The sequence below is a fragment of the Podarcis cretensis genome (assembly GCF_951804945.1).
Source record: "Podarcis cretensis genome assembly, chromosome: 6".
NCBI classification, from domain to species: domain Eukaryota; kingdom Metazoa; phylum Chordata; class Lepidosauria; order Squamata; family Lacertidae; genus Podarcis; species Podarcis cretensis.
Window position 1 is genome coordinate 47,785,998 of NC_137175.1, and position 20,033 is coordinate 47,806,030.

Here is a 20,033-nt window from a genome sequence, read left to right on the forward strand (position 1 = left end):
TTTCATCAGGCCTTTGGCTGATTGACATCCACTGCCCTTTTAAATGTGTTGTGGGTTATTGGTTTCTTTCTGTTTTTATTTCTGTTGTGCATTTTGTATTTTCTATATTGTAATTTTATGCTGTGAACTGCCGTGAGGTCTACAGGTAGAGAGGGTGGCATATGAATTTATTTATTTAATAATAATATTTTTCTCTTGGTTAATTAAGATATTTAAACCTTAACAATGTTGAGTCAAGAAGGGGTTAATACAGCAACGAATAGGTTCTCGGGTAGAGAGCAAAACTGACTTGCTCTTATTAATGTTTTTAAGACGTTCCGGGAATGTCCATATTATTTATTTCCTTGTATCTGAGCAAACTCCAGGCTCTGGCTATAGGCATGCCATCTCTTGTTTTCTGTATGTGCTGGGCAGAGACTCTTAATTTGAAGTATGTACATGACTCACCATCTGGGCTTAGATAGGGGGTGGAGAATTCGATTGCAAGAGCACAAACAATTTTAACTGTCAGCTATTCTGCTTGGTTTTGTCCACGTTCTTTATTAAATGTAGATTTCAAGATTTTGACCTGATTTTGACCAGCTGGGACCGTTTTCTGACATCTAGGTAAGTAGACGATATTTAATTTGCTTGCTCTCAAAATGTATCTGTCCCTTTGGGAACCTGATTCCGGTAATAGAATTTGATATTGTTTAGATCAGTGCTTCAGTTGTTCAGAGCTTTTGTGATTATAGCCAAAACTTAGAACATTTTTTAAAAAATGAAAAACAAAAACACGCAAATGTGTGAGGTTTCTGGTGTCTTAAATGCAGATTATATAATTAAGATGTGTGAAAATAAGAATTGTGATGAAGTCCCAAAACTGGCATTTTTAAGAACTGCAAAAGTTCAGTGTGTGTAGTTATAAAAGGTAAAGGCAAAATTGTTTGCTTTGGCATATAGAAAACATCCTGTTTTATTTTGTGCTGGAACGAAGTCCCTGCTCCATGTTTAGTGCAGGCCTCTGGATAGCTGCCAGAGAGCAGCGTAAAACCAACCGGCAGCAAGCATTGTATACAGTTTCTCACAATCCTTTGTTAAAACATTATGGAAATCTCTGAATAGATCTTCTACAATCCATAAACATCTTACAGTGTTGTTTTTTTGCAGTCCCCATTTGTAGAAATCACAACATTGTTTATCCTGTCCCATGAAAAAAAAATACTTGTTTTGTGTGCTGCACCTTTAATTATTTATTTCTATTTTTTAATATATAATTTTTTTAATTAGTTTTCAATTACATTCCAATAATAGCCTCATTATAACAATACCAATTTATAATACAGTTACTAATACCGATTGTTCAAATATCGAATTATATAATTTAGGTGGCCCACCGCGTGCTAGAATTGATGGTTGGATGATTTTCTTTATTTCTGTGTTCTAAAATCTTACTAATTTCAATTACATTTCTATTTTATTTCTATTAATTTCAATTACATTTCTATTTTAATTCTATTTTATTTTTAAACGTGTTTTTGAGGTACGTACGAGGAATCCCAGGGATTCCTGCCATTGCATTATGCTGATTCCAATATACCATAGATGGACACCATAAGGACACCTGTCTCTCCACCCCACCTGTTTGCAGTTCCCAACACTTTTCATAACCACTCCTTCCTTGAAGGAAAAGTAGCTATCTCCCCCAACATTGAGCAAATTTATTAGATGTAACAATGGATGTCATAATTGACATGATGCTGCTCCTAGGAAAGCTCTCTCCCACTGTTAATTTATTTTAAAATATTTATATCCTGCTTATTTATTCATTTTTGTTATTTATTGAATTTATATACTGCCCTACACCCAGAGGTTTCAGAACAAAATCAAAATATGAAACCACAAAATATATAATCAAAATAAAAACAACAACCTAATAACCCCTGCCATTTTTTTTTTAAAAAGGGCATAGGGTGTCAATCAAATCCACCAAAGTCCTGCTTAAAAAGGAATGTTTTTGCCCAGTGCCTAAAGGTGCCAGGAGAACTTCCCTTTTCTGCTTTTCTGTCGCTTGAACATAAGGCTGCTAATAAAATGCATGTGCATAGACACACGCAACCAAATAAAAAATAAAACACAAACTGATCACTTAAATGCCACACTGTCTAAAACGTCATAAAAATAAATAAAACTTTAAAATAAAAAATCACTAGTACAGACGTAACAATTTGCAATATCAGTGCATCGTCAGTATACCGTTTCCCCAAATGACTTCTGAAACAGTAGGGTTTTCATGACATATGGGGTGCTTTTTTCAGGTGGGATTCAATCACATAACAACAAATTCAGGCTGGAATATTTGGCTTGCTACTGTGCAGCAAACCGCTTCCCCAAAATCGATACTTTTTTGCGATAAGGAAAGTCGTAGGGAAATGCAATGGCAAAGTGTGTGATAACTATTGCTTTTTGCAGTGGTCGTATAACTTCCCCAGAAACAAATGGAACAAACACTTAATAAATAGCTGGTGAAGTCTAACCTCGCCACAAAATTTGTGCAAATAAAGCACAATAAACATGTCATCTGGAAGCAGCCAGAAAGCCAAACAGTTTCCTCAGAGAGGAATTCTGGAGCCTGGAAGCAATTGCTTGCACAGTCACCAGTTTTACCTCACATGGCAAGATGGCCCAGAGATGGGCTCCGGGTGAAGATGTGCTTGAACTTTATTTTCTTTCTAGCGTAATCTAGAATGTCTTTTTAACAACAGAACATCTTCCTATTTTACCCCTGCCCCACATTAGCTATACTTATGGAAATTTAGGTTTTATTGTGGAAAGTGATTGAGGTGTTGAACTAGGTCACAGGAAACCGAGGTTCAAATCTCCAATTCCACCATGAAGCTCTGGGTGACCTTGGGCCTAGCTTTTGGTGTAAACGACCTTCTCAGGATTGTTGCAAGGAAAAATATGGGAAAACAGGGCATGAGTCACATTGAAAACATGACCATGTATTTTCTGTCCTGAACTCCGTGGAGAAATGAGGGCGTATGCATCAAATAAACAAATGTGTGTCTAGTTCTTCTCTTGGCTTCTGCTGGTTCTAGGGTGGATTTGCCTGGTTTTGTTAGGATTTTAGCTGCTGGAGTGGGTAATATAACCATATAGTTTCATCTAAAATTTGTGTTGATTGTTATCTTAATAATAATAATAATAATGATTTTATTATTTATACCCTGCCTATCTGGCTGGGTCGCTTTGCATTGAGCTGTTTATGAGCTTTGCACTGCACAATAACTGAATTGGTGACATTTTCAGTACTGAAGTTTATTTCTAGGTTTATTATGGCATTTTTAGGGCCGGATAACCTTTCATATTATCTTTTGAAATAATTGCATTTGAAATAATTGCCGGGGGTGGGGGTGGGGTAGGAAGCTGCAGTGAGTGAAAGATGGTGGGACTGTTCACACAATCTCTGGAATCGGATCCAAGCCCACTTAGACTACAAACACATACTAAATCAATCGAGCATGTACAGATATAAAAGAAGAATCCGCTATCTGCACAAAGTTTCTCTTCTGACACCGTAGCCTTTTGGTTGGAACAGTGGCTATTCCCCACATGCGCAGTTGCAAGCGCATACTTATGATTTTATTGCATGTATATCCCACCACCTTCTCCAAGGAGCTCAAAGTGATGTACAAGTTTCTCTCCTTCCTCATTTTTAGTCCCCACAACAACCCTGTGAGGTAGGTTAGGCTGAGAGGCAGTGACTGGCCCAAGGTCACCCAGTGAACTTCATGGTCGAGTGGGGATTTGAACCCTGGTTTTCCAGGTTCCTGTCCGACACTCAAGCCACTATGCTACACTGGCTCTCTCATGCTTAGCAGCCAGAACTGGATAGAGAATGAAGATGGAGGCGAGAGAAGAGTACAGAAAGAGAAGGGAAGAGAGGAAATGGATGGCAGATAGACTGATCCACACGATACATTTAAATCGCATCCAGCGCACAGAGGATCCTGGGGACCGTAGTTTGTTAAAGAGGCTGGGGATTATAGCTCTGTGAAGGATAAACTATGTAGATTAAGAAGGGGGGCAAAAGTTAAATGTTTTTAATAATAATAAGCCTCGACATAGAAAGGTGGGGTTAAGGCATGCAAGGTAATCATGAAAGGGGAAAAGAAACGACAGGAGATGACTAGAAACACTTTGAGATGTAAGTGCAAAAGGAATATTAGATAGCAAAGATCGGCTATCTCGGCTTAGAATAGCAAGGATCAAGAGCAGTGTGCAGGCTTGCTCAAGCTGCAGAATTCTCCTTCCCAATGCAGCTGCTGTTTCCTGTGTTTTTGGAGGAATAGGGTACAAGGGACTGTGATGCTGTGATGGGAAGGAATCTTGGGTCTTGATCAGAAATCCCTGCACATGTCAGTGCAGAATCCTGGATCAAGGTTCAGATCTCGCCATTCACCCACACTGTACATGACCTTGGACATATCATGCTCTCTCAAGCTGTGTACACACTCCTGTTTACTTTGCATCCAGTGTGCTCCCATTGCTGATTTGGGAAGCAATGTCAACATGGTGTTAGGCTCAACTCATATCTGTTCTGTATCTATCCTGTCATTCCATATCTATTCTGTATCTATCCTGTCAATTCTTAGGAAATACTGTCTTTTGATGTGTTTCCCCCTAAGCCAGCTTCATTCTGAACTGAGAAAAAGAACAACTTAGGTCCATTTTAAGCCAGTGATGTGTCTGCAGCCTCTTGTCTAACTGGCCTCACAGGGTTGTTGTGTGAATAAAAGGGGAGGGAATCTATTGCTGCCCTGTGTTCCCTGGAGGAAAAGTGAGATAAAAAAATGAAATATATACATAATTAGCATTGTTGTTGTCATCGTTTCTAAAGGATCTAAAAATTTGTAGTTTCTTCATTGACAATTACTGTATTTTTTGCTCTATAAGACTCACTTTTTCCCTCTTAAAAAATAAGGGGAAATGTGTGTGCGTCTTATGGAGTGAGTGCAGGCTGCGCAGCTATCCCAGAAGCCAGAACAGCAAGAGGGATTTCTGCTTTCACTGCGCAGCGATCCCTCTTGCTGTTCTGGCTTCTGAGATTCAGAATATTTTTTTTCTTTGTTTTCCTCCTCCAAAGACTAGGTGTGTCTTGTGGTCTGGTGCGTCTTATAGAGTGAAAAATACGGTAATCTTTTTGAATTGAACAACATATGTTTGTGTTATTTTGCCCTGTTGAGAAATATGGGAGGAAAGGCTTTGGGGAATACTGCCAATGACAGCTACATTGTTCTTTCTCTCAATTTGGATCAAAGCTGGTTTGAGGGGAATTGCAGTGTTTCTCAAGAAACAACAAAGTAGATAAGGGATTGTGACATACGTACCCTTGCTTCCCAGAGCTCACTGGATGCCAAGTAAATGGGGGGTGGGTGCGCACAGCCTCAGTTACTACAAACCTTCCTGTGAAAACAAGAAGTCAAAGGAGGTCTTGTTTAATGCAAACATGCTGTTTTGCATAACTGTGTGCTTACAATGAATGACCCATTCTCCACTAATCTATTTCCCTCACTCACAATCCCCATTTCCAAAGGCACAATTTCTTATGCTCAGCTGAGTCCTCCTTACACACACACACACCACTGACTACTGAAGGCTTGGTGCTCATTGACCGAAAATAGCTCCTCTTGCTGCTGGTTTCAGCCTGCCCTGGCTGTGATGCTGCAGATGTCATTTAAGGATAAGGGGGTGATTGTAGGAGTGAGAGATGCAGGGATAAGGAGGCGGATCTCTAGAAGAAAAACCATTGCAGCCCACACACTTTTTATATGCCACGTAGTGAGTAACTCTGTGTTTAAAGGAGGAAAAAACACAGTGGCATTCAGAGGGTGACCTCAGGTCCCCCTCTGCCTCTTGGTGCAAATTATGTTTCTAGGGCACAGTTTTAAGGTTATGTATACAGAAACTGGATAATATGTCAACAGTGTGATTAAGTCTTGCTAACATTAGACCGCTAGATGCAGAATAGGAAAAGCCATTGGGCATTTCATTAGACTTCCAGAGTGGTGTTAAATATTGCTCATGTAATATTGTGGTCCATGTTGGCAGTTAACACAGCAAGCCTTAGGATATCCCCCCCCCCCCAGCACCAAGCAATGTGGTAACAGCTGTTTCCTATATTAAAACTGGACAGAGGAACACTGTTGTTGGTTTTTCTGTACACATTATAACTTCAAAGCACATTCGAAGCGCAATCTTTCTCTCAGAGGTCTGGGCACTTTAGTTTATCCCCGCATAGAATTCCTAGCTGCCCTTAACAAACCAGCCCTATTCTACAAATATATACTGAAAACTAAGTCCTACTAAATTTAGTGGGGCTTACTCCCACATGTGTGCTAGGGATTTCAAGCTCTGTAAACTTTATAGCAGGGATGGGCAATCTGGTTCTCTTAAGATGTTATTGAACTGCAACTCCCATCATTCCTGAATATTGGCCCTGCTGGCTGGGGCTGATGGGACATAGGTGTCGGCCACTCCCCCTAGGCCACATCAGGTGAAGAGCTTTCTTCCAGATGTAACTCTCATTACCGTTTCTTCTTTACAGGACTTTTCTCCAGATGGGCAGTCACTTTGAATTACGGATGCCTCAAATGAGTATTAATCGTGCCACTGGAATGGAACGATCAAGCAATCAAGAATCTTGTCAGCTGACCGAAAACATGACTTCTACAATCCATGATCTAGGAGAAAGCAGCCAGAAACAGTGTGGGCAAACCATTACCATGTCTCCACTATGCAGAAATCATGGTAAAGTCAAGAGTGTTTGCTGTAGAATGTGCAACGCACAGCACCTCCCTGTTGCTCCTTTTCAGATCAACTACACATGATACTAAATGAATCTTTTGAGCATTGCATCATTATATTGTTGCTGTTATTGTTTATTTGTTTTAAATAGCAGCTTTGGAGAGGAGACCGAATTAGGATTGGGACCATGACACATGAAAGGGTGAAGCTCTTTCCTCCCATGCCACAGCCCTAATTAAAATCACCATCACCAAGCTGTTATTTTGTAGAGAAGGAAACTGCCTCCCTCCTATGCCAAATATCACGGGGAGGAAATGGAATTTTCATAGGGATCACTGCATGGGATGGAGGGAATTTTTAGTTTTAAGCTAACCCTAACCCCTTCCCTCGCCATGATCAGCCTCCTTCTTCCTACATAAGATGGTGTTTGAAATGTTAAAAAGAACTGGGCTGTGAATGTCTGTTGCATGTGTAGCCAAAACAGCACCACCCATGCCCAAGGGGGAGGTATCAGCAGGCTTAGAGGGACGCCAAGGTTTGGAGGAACATTAAGGTTTGCAGAAGCTGAGGGGGGACTTTCCCACCCTACACATAAAAAAAATAAAACAGTAAGTTCAAGTCCTATAAAAACTGCGCTTACTGGCCATGGATGCTGACTAAGGGGGAATGGGACAGAAAACAGATGGAAGGAAGAATAGATTGAACTATCATCAAGGAGAGCATGGTTGTGAAATGTGAGTGTGCTAACTTGAACATACCAATACCTGTATGTGTATGATCAGATTGTGTTTACGTGGCTGATTTGTGTGTCATAGACTGCTGTTTACAGATGTGTCAGGGTGTTTTAGTAATCTACTAAGTCAGTGGTGCATATTCTCTTAGCATTGTATTGTCAATAATAATAATAATAATAATAATAATAATAATAATAATAATAATAATTTATTTATACCCCGCCCATCTGGCTGGGCTTCCCCAGCCACTCTGGGTGGCTTCCAAAAGAATATTAAGATTCCCTAAACAGGGCTGCCTATTTGGTTATTAAACTTTTGTTATAGATCACTTTTTTTTGGTAATCTGTCTAATGCATTTAACTCAATTGCGGCTTTCATCTGCTGTGTTTAGATCATGCAGAGTTCAGATATGCTTCCCATCCAGCAAGTCCTCAGTGTTCTAACACTCTTGAAGACACCAAAGGCATTTTCTTCCAAGTGGGGAGTAAAAGAAACCTCGAATATTACACTACTAGCCAAGAGCAGTTTGGGAGTGGTTGTAGCAGCTTGAACAACAGTACGCAAGTCCAAGCGCCAGAGAAAGTGACTCTTGTCGTTGATGGCACTAGATTTGTTGTAAATCCCCAGATTTTCACAGCTCATCCTGATACTATGTTAGGAAGGTAAGTGTCTTCATTACCTTTTTAAACCTTGCAGACTACTTAAATGGAAACAAAGTGTATCGCTACTGCTGCTGATAGGGTGTGCTTTGCAGTCTGAATAGGGTTAGGAGGATGGTTTGTAATTTTGGAAGGCCACCTAGCTTTAGAATTCTGTCCTCATCATTCCCATTGGAATTTGAAGGTGTTCCACTTCATGAGGTTATTTGCATTTAACTTGTTAATGCATTCCAGTGAAATCAGACAACTCCCAAGTAAACGGGTTTAGCATGAGGGACCAGATGAAGGTTCCGCTGGAGATGTTCATGGTACGTTGACCTTATGAGACATCTCAAAGATTATGTGATGAATGCCACTCACTGGTCTAGATCTTATGGCAAGGATAAGGAAACTTTAGCTCTCCAGAAATTGTTGAACTACAACTTCTGTCTGTCCCAGCCAGCCTGACAAATGCTAAAGGACCATGGGAGTTGTAGTCCAGCAATATCTGGAAGACCACAGATTCCCTATCCTTGTCTTATGATCAAACCACAAGAGGCTTTTATACATTTTCGTTTTATTTACAAAAAGCAGCCACAAAGAGAGGAATAGTGGTTTAACCCTTTTCTAATTCTCCTCTGCCCCCAGTTACTGGTGCCTGTCCCAACTGAGTTTTATTTTTAATAGAGCAAATAGCAGCTTATGGGGGCAATTTTCAGCAAGATGCTGGTGTGTGACATTAGCTCCCCCACCCCCGTAACAACATCCTGATCTGGATTCCTTCCCACTCACCCGCAGCCTCCCCGTGGCTGCTTTTTTTGTGAATGAAGAGACATAGCCAGTCTCAGCACATTTTTAGATTATTTTAATTCATGTCCAGTGGTCAGATCCTGATTGTATCCAGGTTTGAAGGCAGCATGTAAACCCTCATTTCCTGGTTTAGGAATTAAGGATATAAGTGTCAAAGTTGGATGCATGGAGGCAGGAGCAAGATGGAATTATGTGGGCACACAGTTCATTCTCAGATTATGACATCTGAACTTTTGAGAACTGCATGCCATTTTCTCAGCTGTGTAAAATGCCATCCACCTCCTTAATAAAGGGCTTAATAATTACTGCATTCTCAAAGAAACACTTGCCATGATTGACATAGTTCTTTATTTAGATAGTTTCAATGTGCTCTGTTTACTTCAACACACCAGCTGGCATTTGGAGACAGCAATCTTAAACCCATGTATGGATTATCATTTCAGAATGTTTGGACCAGGACGAGAATATAACTTCACTCGGCCGAATGAGAAGGGTGAATATGAGATTGCAGATGGAATTAGCTCCACGGTGTTCCGGACTGTGCTGGTGAGGAAGCCCCCAAAGTTGCAGAAGTAGGGTTCTTCCTCCAGTTTGTAAAGTTCCTATTCCTGCCTTCACATTCAAAGGAACTTTGAGCTTCTCATGTATCTTCTGCTTTATTTATAGATCTGTTTCTTTCTCGTTTCCTTCCTATTTCTTACTTCTAAGACAGCGCCTATCACTTATATTGTGTATTGTTGGGAATAACACTTTCTGCGTTGTCCCATATAACTAGTAATGTTTTTTGTTCATGGTATATGTACACAGTGCTGGCTCCAGGTTTGGGGAGGTCCTTGGACCCAGTGGTGACCCCCTCCCTCAGTGAGTCTACCGCCTCATGGCCATTATAGGCAGCTGTTGCTGCTCCTCTGCCACCTCATTGTCATTGCTCCCACCTGCTCGCTTGCCAGGCAGCCAATGAGCAAAGAGGCAGCGGCTCCTGCACCTCCTCCTCCTCCTCTCCACCTTTTTTGTTTGCTTAATGATCCCCTTGAAGGCCAGAGTGACAGGCAGGTGAATAAGCAGGTTGCAATGGTGAAGGGAAGGAGCGAATCCAGGGGACTCTGATCACTGGATACTCTGATGGAATATGGGGCAACTATGCCAGCTCTGGTGTCATGGTAGAATATGGTGCTAATTCATAATGTTGAGTTTTAAAAAACAAACACAATGATTTAAAAGACGCATTCATCTATGTTAGATCGGAGTCATGAGATAGCTCAGTTGGTAGAGCATGAGGCTCTCAGGGCTGTGGGTTCGAGTTCTATGTTGGGCAAAAAGATTTCTGCATTGCAGAGATGACCCTCACGATCCCTTCCAACTCTACTGTTCTACGAGTCGAACTCCCTAGTCAATAACCAGGTGGGAGGCTGCCTGGTGCCCTGGGTGCATCCCTCCATACTTTTGGAAGGAAGAACAGGGTACAAGTGAAATAAACAAGAGCAATAATAAACACAGCTGCGCTTTCCTTTCAGGATTATTACAAAACTGGAATCATTAACTGTCCCGATGGGATTTCTATTCCGGATCTCAGAGACACGTGCGACTACCTTTGCATCAACTTTGATTTCAACACAATCAAATGTCAAGACTTAAGTAAGTGTGGCCAAACTCGAAGGAGCGGCGGGCAAATGCTGCGCATGTCGAGGCCATTCCGCTCCAGACCCTGCTAGTCAGGGTGGCATTTGAGACGTAGGGAGTTGGGTCTCTGACTATCTCTTAGCCGGCTTTGAAAGAAGGTATCAATGGCCGCTAGCCATGATGGCCATGCTATGCCTCTGCGGTCAGATGCATTAATGCTTCCGTATACCAGTTGCTAGAAACCGCAGGCGGGGAGAGTGATCTTGTGCTTGCGGGTTTTCCAGAAGAGGCCCCTGGTTGGCCACTCTGAGAACAGGATCCTGGGCTCAATGGACCATTTGCCTGATGCAGCAGTGCTCCTCTTAATGTCCTTCCAGCTGGATGCAAAGGGCTCACATGTGACTTATTTCCTGTTAGGTGCATTACTGCATGAGCTGTCCAACGATGGGGCTCACAAGCAGTTTGACTGCTATCTGGAGGAGCTGATTCTGCCTATAATGGTGGGCAATGCCAAGAAGGGAGAACGTGAGTGTCACATTGTGGTGCTAACGGATGAAGACATAGTGGACTGGGATGAAGACTACCCACCTCCAATGGGAGAAGAATACTCACAAAGTAAGGGATCTGCATTTAATTTTTATATATATAAATAATACAATTTCTAGAAAGTTATTTTAAAAACCAACTTAGGCCACCACATGGTATACATGGTGTGTGTCGTCTTAGCAAAGGCTGGAAAAAGAAAGAAAATACAGTTACAATGGGGGTGATTTATACCAACCAAAAAAATTCCAAACTGTATACTTATTGTCTAACTTTTTAAAATGTTATAAGGATAATATAAAATTGTTAAATGAATAAGAAATGGATAGGAATTTCTTTTTTGCTTTGTGCAGAGGCTCATTCCCAAAAATCCTTGCATTTCAGTGTCTGGTTATACACATAAAGTCCAATTGATTACAGTGTTTAAGAACTATGGCTAGATGTAAGATTGTAGGCTGAATGCCTACCAACCCCGTAATCTATACATGTAGTAAATCTGTAGTTTTTGTTCATATGTTGCTCAGGATCCAAGCATCTTAATTCATCATACCCTCCCTTCTTAACAGCAAATTTGCCATGTGGGGAAGCAGTTCTTTCTGAAGCAAATTTTTGCATTGCTATTATTAATGGTTTGCAGAATATTTATTTACTATTATGTATTAAATTGGATTGAGGTGGGAGAGACAACTTACCAATTCCCCTTGTGCCTTCCAAACATCCGCTTGGTGTGGGAGGCGGACCTGTCATCTTCCCTCCATGGACAGAAGGATATGTTCCATATGTGGAAGGTGAAGTCAGGATGCAACCCAATATTATTTGAGAAATGTGTATTCTGCCTTTCTAGCAAATGGTGCTCAATATCACAGATGATTATTTATTTATTTATTTATTATTCAGCATCATTATTATGTATTATTGCGATATTTATTTAATTAACAAGATTCTTATACCGTTAAAAAATATATCAACCTCTAAGTAGTTTTACACAAAATATTAATTAAAAAATGGCAAAAAACAGATTTTAGAACCAGTGAACATCCCAGGACGTGTGAAATTGCTAGTGTCAAAAGTTTTAACCATCCTCCCAGTGCTCTCCTCATTTTAAAAAAAACTGCTAACCTGTCAAACTAGCCACTGCTACCACTGTCAGATTTTTAAAATATTGTTTTCTTTGTTGTAGTTCTGTATAGTTCTAAGCTCTACAGATTCTTCAAGTACATTGAGAATCGGGATGTAGCAAAAACGGTTTTGAAAGAACGTGGCCTGAAAAACATCCGAATTGGCATTGAAGGCAAGTAACAAGTGTTTTCTTAATAGCAAAAGCTTTTCAAAATAAGCCAGAAGTTTCCTGTAGCAACTCTGCATTTACTGGGTCTACTAACAGATAGCTCAGTCACCCATGTACTAACTTTGCTGCTCTGCAACTCTTCGATTTTGGGTCACCAATTTCACGACTAACCTTTTTTTGCAGTGGGAGCCCTAAACGTTGCCTGTATCTGATGCTGCTGGCAAGAGCCCTGGGGTTAGCTGTGTTTCATTTGGAGATGCTATTTGGCAGTCACCCCTGGGCTGAAGGCTGTGTACACACCAGTGTTAATGCACACGTGGGTTGTTCAGATCCTGTTTTTCCATGTGTGCTTTGGGGAAGTTTGTTCACCCACATGAGTGCTTTCAATTGATCTCTGCCTCAGTGTTTTCCATCCACTCTAGGAGGCAGATGTACAATGTTTTGTTGACCCCTCTTCACAGTGTTCCTTGAGTTCTGGAAACCTGAAGTCCATACTGCACAAATAGCGCACACAGTATTTGTTCATTTGTGTGCACTGCCAATTTTTATTGTATTTCTGAGATACACGTTTTCAGGTATACCAGACTTGCACAAGGCAGGTTACTTTTTTTTTTTAAACTGTGTGTATGTGTTGCACCCAGGGTGTGTGTTGATAGATGACATCCAGCAAAACATCGCCACACACACAACAAGAACAACACTGACACAATGTGCTTCAGTTCATCCACAGTTGGGAAACAAATCAGTTTTATACTGTATTCCTATCCCCCTTGCTTACTGCACTGTCCACAGATCAGGACAATCTAAATTAAATGTTGGAGAGACAGGGAGCACAGGTTGCCGTTTGGATGAGGACAATGCCATGTGGGTGGCACGAAAACATGCGCCCATGGGGCGCCTTGAATCCACTTTAAACAGTGTTGTGTATACAGCCTATACAGTTTCATCAGCACAGTCCTAGTCTGAACTCTGAGGATTCTGGGCTGCTCACAGGGCCTGGGCCGAGATGGTTAACAGTGCCAAAATATTTGTTTCAGGTTACCCCACCTGTAAAGAGAAAGTGAAGAGGAGGCCTGGAGGGCGCTCGGAAGTTATCTATAATTATGTGCAACGCCCATTCATCCAGATGTCGTGGGAAAAGGAAGAGGGAAAGAGTCGCCATGTTGACTTCCAGTGCGTTAGAAGCAAATCTCTAACAAACCTCGTGGCGGTGGGGGAAGATGTGGCGGAAGACCAGGAAGTTATGCTGCATCATCCGCCCCAGGTGGATGAACTTGACAGACTGAATGCACCATTTTCTCAAATGGATCCTAATGATCTTCCAGAATAATGTAGCTAAAGTGCAGTGTTTTCTCAAATGGATTTGGTTGATTGACTGGCTCAGGACTGAATATCCAGATCGGCCTGCTGCTAGTTTTCATATAACTGGATCTCTTAAAAGCTATTGCATTACCATAATTGATCTATTCTCTAAATACAGTCTACATACGTAGAAGGGACTAGTGTTATTACATCATTTGCTGAGGCCTCCCAAGTATTCTCCAATGAGAACGTGGACTCTGGGAATTAAGTTTACATCTCACCCTGTCAAAGAACAGAAATAAAATGTTCTCATTGAATTGAAATACGGTGTAAATATACATACAGTTCTGTGTTAGTGCTTAGCAGCCATCGCTTAGTTACAAATAGGCCACGCTCTATAGCAATAATGACTTCACCGTCATGGGACAATTACCAGTAAGAATAAAAAAACTATGTTTCCCGTCAGTTGGGTGCAGCTACACAACAGATAGCCTATGCAGTCCAGTGTTGTTGCTTTTTAAGTTTCCTTTTCAGTAGCTGTCCCACCAACTCCTTAAATTGCTTCTTAATCTCCAGGTCCTGCTGGGAAGAGATTGAAAACTCTGATTTCAGAGGCATACCAAACAAGTTCACTCTGAGTCATCAGTTTTCAAGAAACCATATCCCAATCTGCACTACAAAATGCTGTGTTTTCAACTCAAGGCACAGTTGCTCTGCCATCCCGATACTTTAAAAAAGAAAAAAGCCTAACAGAACCAGACACAAGTTATGGCATTAGTGAATCCCATAAAAGTTGTGATTTTAGGCAAGTTTACCGAGGAGTAAATCCTATTGAAAAGCGTAGGACTTTTCTTTCAACTAAACTTGCACAGGATTGTGCTGCAAGTCTTCTGAAAAAGGGTTAAAGGTCTTTATATTCAGCCATACAAATGAAGAAGCGTCTCTCTCTACATGTTGTATCTGTAGCTTGCTCTCTATTATGACTGTCATACATTAGTAGGAATATCTTTTAAGGTTACAGTGAGTGCTAAATCCTACTGGATTCAGCAACAAAGCCAAGTGCAGAGTGCTTGGCGCAGTACAGATGTATTGCATAAACATTACGATGTTTTCTCAGCATAGCCCTGCCAATCTTCTCTATTTTGTGTTACTTCCTTGGTTCTGTTCCAGGATTCTCATCTTGCTGCCACTTGCGTGAAATATAATATTGAACCTCTTCAAATGTTCAACAACAGCACATGGTATTAGTGCTGCAGGGGCCGTACGGCTTCACAGTGCGTGTAGCAGAAATGCCTGTCTTGATTTTGGATGATGTTTAGCTTTAATGGCTGCAATAGAAACTGTGATTTGGGATTGTTGATGGGAGAGGATGCTGCTCTTCGGTGCTGGGATGTTCGGATCATTACCAACCTTGCAATGTTTTTTAAAACGTTTGGTGGGATTTAAGATTTTATAATAAAATATGCCCTAAGATTAAAAGTTCCTAACATGAAGAAAGCTAGCACTTCTCACCAGTATGTTAGCTTTCAGTGTACAGCATGGGTAGGCAACTAAGGCCTGGGGGCTGGATCCGGCCCAATCGCCTTCTAAATTCGGCAAGGACGGTCTGGGAATCAGTGTGTTTTTACATGTGTAGAATGTGTCCTTTTATTTAAAATGCATGTCTGGGTTATTTGTGGGGCGTAGGAATTTGTTTATCCCCCCCCCAAATATAGTCTGGCCCCCCACAAGGTCTGAGGGACAGTGGACCAGCCCCCTGCTGAAAAAGTTTGCTGACCCCTGGTGTACAGGGAGATTTTGATGGGTTAAGCTCAGGGAAACATGCTGGTAGTTTGAATGGGAATTGGCTGTTATATGAGTTATGCACTGTAGTTATACCTGCCCATTTCATTAAGGTGCTTCAAAAGCTTAGCCCATCCTCTGCAAAGTAGAGAAAAAACTTTTGACACATTCAAATGAAGACTCTTACTGCAGAAGAAAGCAAATACACACCTGAAGTCCTGAATTTTCAGCAACTTAAGTGTGATTTTAGAACAGGTTGTGTATAATGCTGGTCTGAATTGACATGTAGAGGACTTTGCAACTATCAGCACCTGCAATTATATACTTTTTTAAAAAAATCAATGCACCAAATATCTCTCTCTTAAGAGCCTCAAAAGAACAAATGTGTAGCTGACTGCCATCTACTTGGGATCTGCTTAGAGGAATTAAGCGAATAGATATTGCCAGATAGTGGAGATAGCTTTCCAGAGTCAGAATAAATCAAGTTTATACTTCCAGTGAAGGGAGAATTGCCCAAGGTCACTAATTTATGTAACAAATGGTCTTTTTAATTTTCAATTAAACTTTTTTGTTTTATTTCCAAGCAAGATTGTTACAAGCTATTGTTACACTGTTGAAGATGTTAAAACAGGCTTGTAGCACAATCTTATACATGCTTACTCAAAAGTAAGCCCCATTATGTTCAAAGGGGCTTTCTGGAAAGTGTGCATAGTTTTTCAGCCTTAGAACTGTATCAAGGAAGCTTTTATCATTTCTGATCCAGTTATTTTATTTAAACAGCCATTTAACCTCTCACGAAAGTGCCTACAGCAACGTTTTTCAAAAGCTGCCCTACTTGTGCTGTCCACAAGGCAAGGTGGTCTTTTTAGAAATATTTAATTAGAAAAATATAGGGTGATTTATAGACAGGTGTCAACATTGAAAGAAACTCCAGCATGAAAATTCTTGGAGAATACTTCCAGTATTAAATTCAAAAATTTGGGTAAGCTAAGTTTGCCATTCTCACATGTGTGTAAGAGCCATTCCCACAAATGCACTGAATGTTGATAGAAAATTGAACCACTTTTACAGCTGGTTTGATGTGCTTGTCCTTTGCAGAAACTACTTACCTGTGATGGTGGTGGTAATTTTTGATAAAATCTCTAACCTAGGAATTTTCAGAGTAGCTGCTTAGAAGATTACAATTTCATACAGTAGCCATGTTTGCTGCAGCTACATTGGTGTTTCCAAAAGAAAGTGCTGAAAGTCAGATACACGTTTCTAGACATTCAGGGATGCATGCTGAGCCCACAATGGCTATAACAACATGATCATGTCTGCTGCATGTTCACGGAACATATAGCTGCCCTTCACATTTTACATTTGCTGCAGCAGACACACTAGTATAGGCAAAAACAAAGACAACTGCCACAGAAAATGAGAGGTAACTCTTAGGATTCCAAAAACAAAGAAATTAAAAAGTGAGGCAACCCCAATGAACTTGAAGGATGCCCATTGCAAACAAAGTCAAACCTGACTTGAAAGATTACACTTACTCCAAATTATAACTAAACATTCAGAGAGCCAATATAAGGCACTAAAAGCTTTTCACAAATAATAGGTTGCTTTCCCAAAGAAACAATGTATTTATATCTGATGCAAAATAATAATAAAAAAGTATTATATAGCATTGTCCAACTAGGAATATTGGACTAATGGGATATTTCTATTCTGGGGTGATTTACTTCCTCTTCCGTTATCTGTAATTAAAAAGGCACAAAAACAGGTTTCTCCTTTTTTATTTTGTTCAATATTCTGTGTTTACATTATCATACCTTTAAATAAAAAATTTTTAAATACTTTTCTGGTAGTTGTTTACGTCCTGAATCTTAGTTTTCAAGGAGTTGCCTTTTATCTGCTGCGTTATGTTTCTAATCCCGTGTCATCTCTTTGGTGGCTGTTTTTCTAGTCATCTTGAATATGGTCTGGAAAATCCTTTTCTTTGCATTACCTTGATGCTAAAGAACAGTGTGGCCCTACCTGTACTCTCCGGAGGGAGCCACACTGGCCCCAGCCCCCACCTGTGTGTACACATGGTATAAAGAATGTCTATAGCCACATCCGGTGTAACAGGAAACACCTGGTGCCTCCACTAACTCTTTTAACACACGTGAAGCAACCCTGAAGATATTTCATGTTAGAACAAAAGTTTGCAAAACGCATGCCTGAGAAGGAGGATGCTCATAGGCGCTCTCAAGCATAACGAAAAGGGTTTTTGAGACACTTTCTTTTGAGAGACAGGCCTCATCTACAGTTCCCCATCCTATCCCTCCCAGTAATCGCCCAGTGCTCTGTATCCCTTTCTATTCTGCTTCCCTTGCCTAAGTTGTGCTATTTCCAAAACTTAAATTCAAAAACTCAGCAACTGGAATTGGGTTTTCCCCCTCCCCCCTTTATTTTCCCTTTTATACAGGTGCTGTTTCTCTTTTCATTTTTCTCTTATGTACGTCTCACCATGTTTAGTGTACATATAATTATGTACCGTACTTTTACAACTTTCAATGAAGATGTCGGGGGGGGGGGGGATTCAGCGACTGGAATAAGTGAACATGTGTATTGCTCATTATTCACTCTTATTTCACCTAATCAACACACTTAGCAAATGCATCCAGGCACCCCCTTTGATTACCTCAGTGTCATCTGTTTGCGAACAAGAAGCTTTTCAGTTCAAATAACTCAAAAAACATTAGCAAAACTACATTTATTGAGGAAGTATTTTAAACAGCTCAGAATGCAAAGACACTTCCATAAAAATTGGTCTTCACACAAAACCCCAGAATCATGTACAAAGTATATGAAATTTTACACTGCAAGTAGTTACAGCTGTATGCAGATACAAAATCAATTTTAATCGGCCATAAGGCGGAACCCAGGCACATTGGTTAAGCAGTACCTAAGTGCAATACTCTGCTAATAATCACACACAACTGGCAGCATTGCTCATCTTAAGTCTCAGCCAGGAATTTTCTCCTGTACCCAGACACGCCAAAAATGTAGTATTTTGCAGCTTTCTGTTGTGCCAGAGAGACATCAGCGTTACTAAATACCTCAGTAGAACAGGAAACAGAAAAATGATACCAACTTGCATTATGAGTAAGCTGTGTAATTGTTTGGCTTCTAGATCTAAAACTGCTTTCGAAGAAGAAATGTGCCACCCCGGAAAGGCGACAGTTTCTCTAGAATTTACTATGGGCTGCTGCAGGGTGACAAGAGCTAGGAACATGAGATTGGCAGCCACCTGTGGATTGTGCACTCCCTGCCACATTAATTGTGGTTAAGCATTGGCATTAAGCATTGACACTTACAATGGTCATTAAGGCTTATTGGGATTCCTGTTTAACCAGGATTTAAATACGGGTTTCAGATCTTGGTTAAATGAGAACCTTAATTCTCTAAATTAGTGCCAACAGACTACTTAACTGATTAAAGAGGACATTTACTGCAGTGACACCATGCGGAAGCTCTCTAAAAAAATTGTTAAAAGGAAGCCAGCATTATTTGCAACAGCCAATATATGATCTTCTCAGTTAATACTCCTGTTTTAGTGTTCTTGTGTGTTATTTTAAAAAAGCAAAACCATAGGAACCCAAGTTATAATGTTGCTATGAGAGGGCAGCATTGATTTTAACCCCCCCCCAAAAGAAAATGGTTCACAGACTGATGTTCCAAGTTCCCAAATGCTTAATTCTCATTTCCATAAGCTTGTTGATGCATAATGTCCTTATTTGTGGGGAGCCTTCATTCACTGCACTGGCAGTGTTAATTAAGCACACTGGGTGACCTCTGGCAACTCAACTATGCTCTTGGCTGCGGCAGAGACTACAGGAACAAGGATTCGACCTCAGTTATAACAATATGCTATATTCATTCTCACTACAATACACAAAGTAAATCTTTCAAAAATTCCCAACAGTAGAAGACAGAAAATTACACCTTGTACTGCAATTCAATTTACTCACGTACACACAATGCTTGCACTCATCTGTCACACTGTGGCACAGAGATGCTTTGCTAAATGGTCATAATGCAAAAGGAAACATCAAAGAGGCATGCAAGAATCTTGTTTTCTTCCCTTTTGTGCAAGTTATTGGCTGGGCAGCTCTCTAGGCAATCAGGTTTTCCTGAGACCTTCTACAGCTTTTTTCTTAAAAAAGGCTCTTAAAGCACCAGTTATGTATGCTACATATTTTCAACATTCAGCAAGCACCAGAAATTTAACTTTAAACCCATCATTATCTAACCAGTAAGCAAAACTCTAGCCCCACCATGTGTAGGACACGTCATTGGAGCGCAGTAATAATTACAAACTAGGCACAGAGGATATATTAAAGCAGGAATAAGAGTTACCTCCCTATAGCCTCTCCCTAGATACATTTTGTGGACAAAGCCTAAATGCAAAATATTTCATCAGTGACCTTCTCACTGAAGCTTCTGTGCATTGCCACATCTAGAAAACTAGTTAAGGACCAGGATCTATCTGGATTTATA

General features: G+C 40.5%; 1 protein-coding gene across 1 annotated transcript; it reads left to right on the forward strand.

The window, feature by feature from the left end:
* Positions 1–432: 432 nt before the first annotated feature.
* On the forward strand, positions 433–19,180 carry KCTD20 (potassium channel tetramerization domain containing 20). The gene is made up of 8 exons (XM_079980594.1): positions 433–606; positions 6,590–6,792; positions 7,915–8,185; positions 9,415–9,517; positions 10,486–10,606; positions 11,009–11,206; positions 12,315–12,425; positions 13,460–19,180. The coding sequence occupies exons 2-8, from the start codon at positions 6,603–6,605 to the stop codon at positions 13,750–13,752; spliced, it is 1,287 nt and encodes a 428-aa protein (XP_079836720.1). The 5' UTR covers positions 433–606; positions 6,590–6,602; the 3' UTR covers positions 13,753–19,180.
* The last annotated feature ends 853 nt before the right edge of the window (positions 19,181–20,033 follow it).

Excerpts from the sequence above, each read along its gene's own strand:
- KCTD20 (XM_079980594.1), top strand. The coding sequence starts at position 6,603 with ATGGGCAGTCACTTTGAATTACGGATGCCTCAAATGAGTATTAATCGT. Across the intron at positions 10,607-11,008 it reads AATCAAATGTCAAGACTTAA|GTGCATTACTGCATGAGCTG; the intron begins GTAAGTGTGGCC and ends ATTTCCTGTTAG. Across the intron at positions 11,207-12,314 it reads GGGAGAAGAATACTCACAAA|TTCTGTATAGTTCTAAGCTC; the intron begins GTAAGGGATCTG and ends TCTTTGTTGTAG.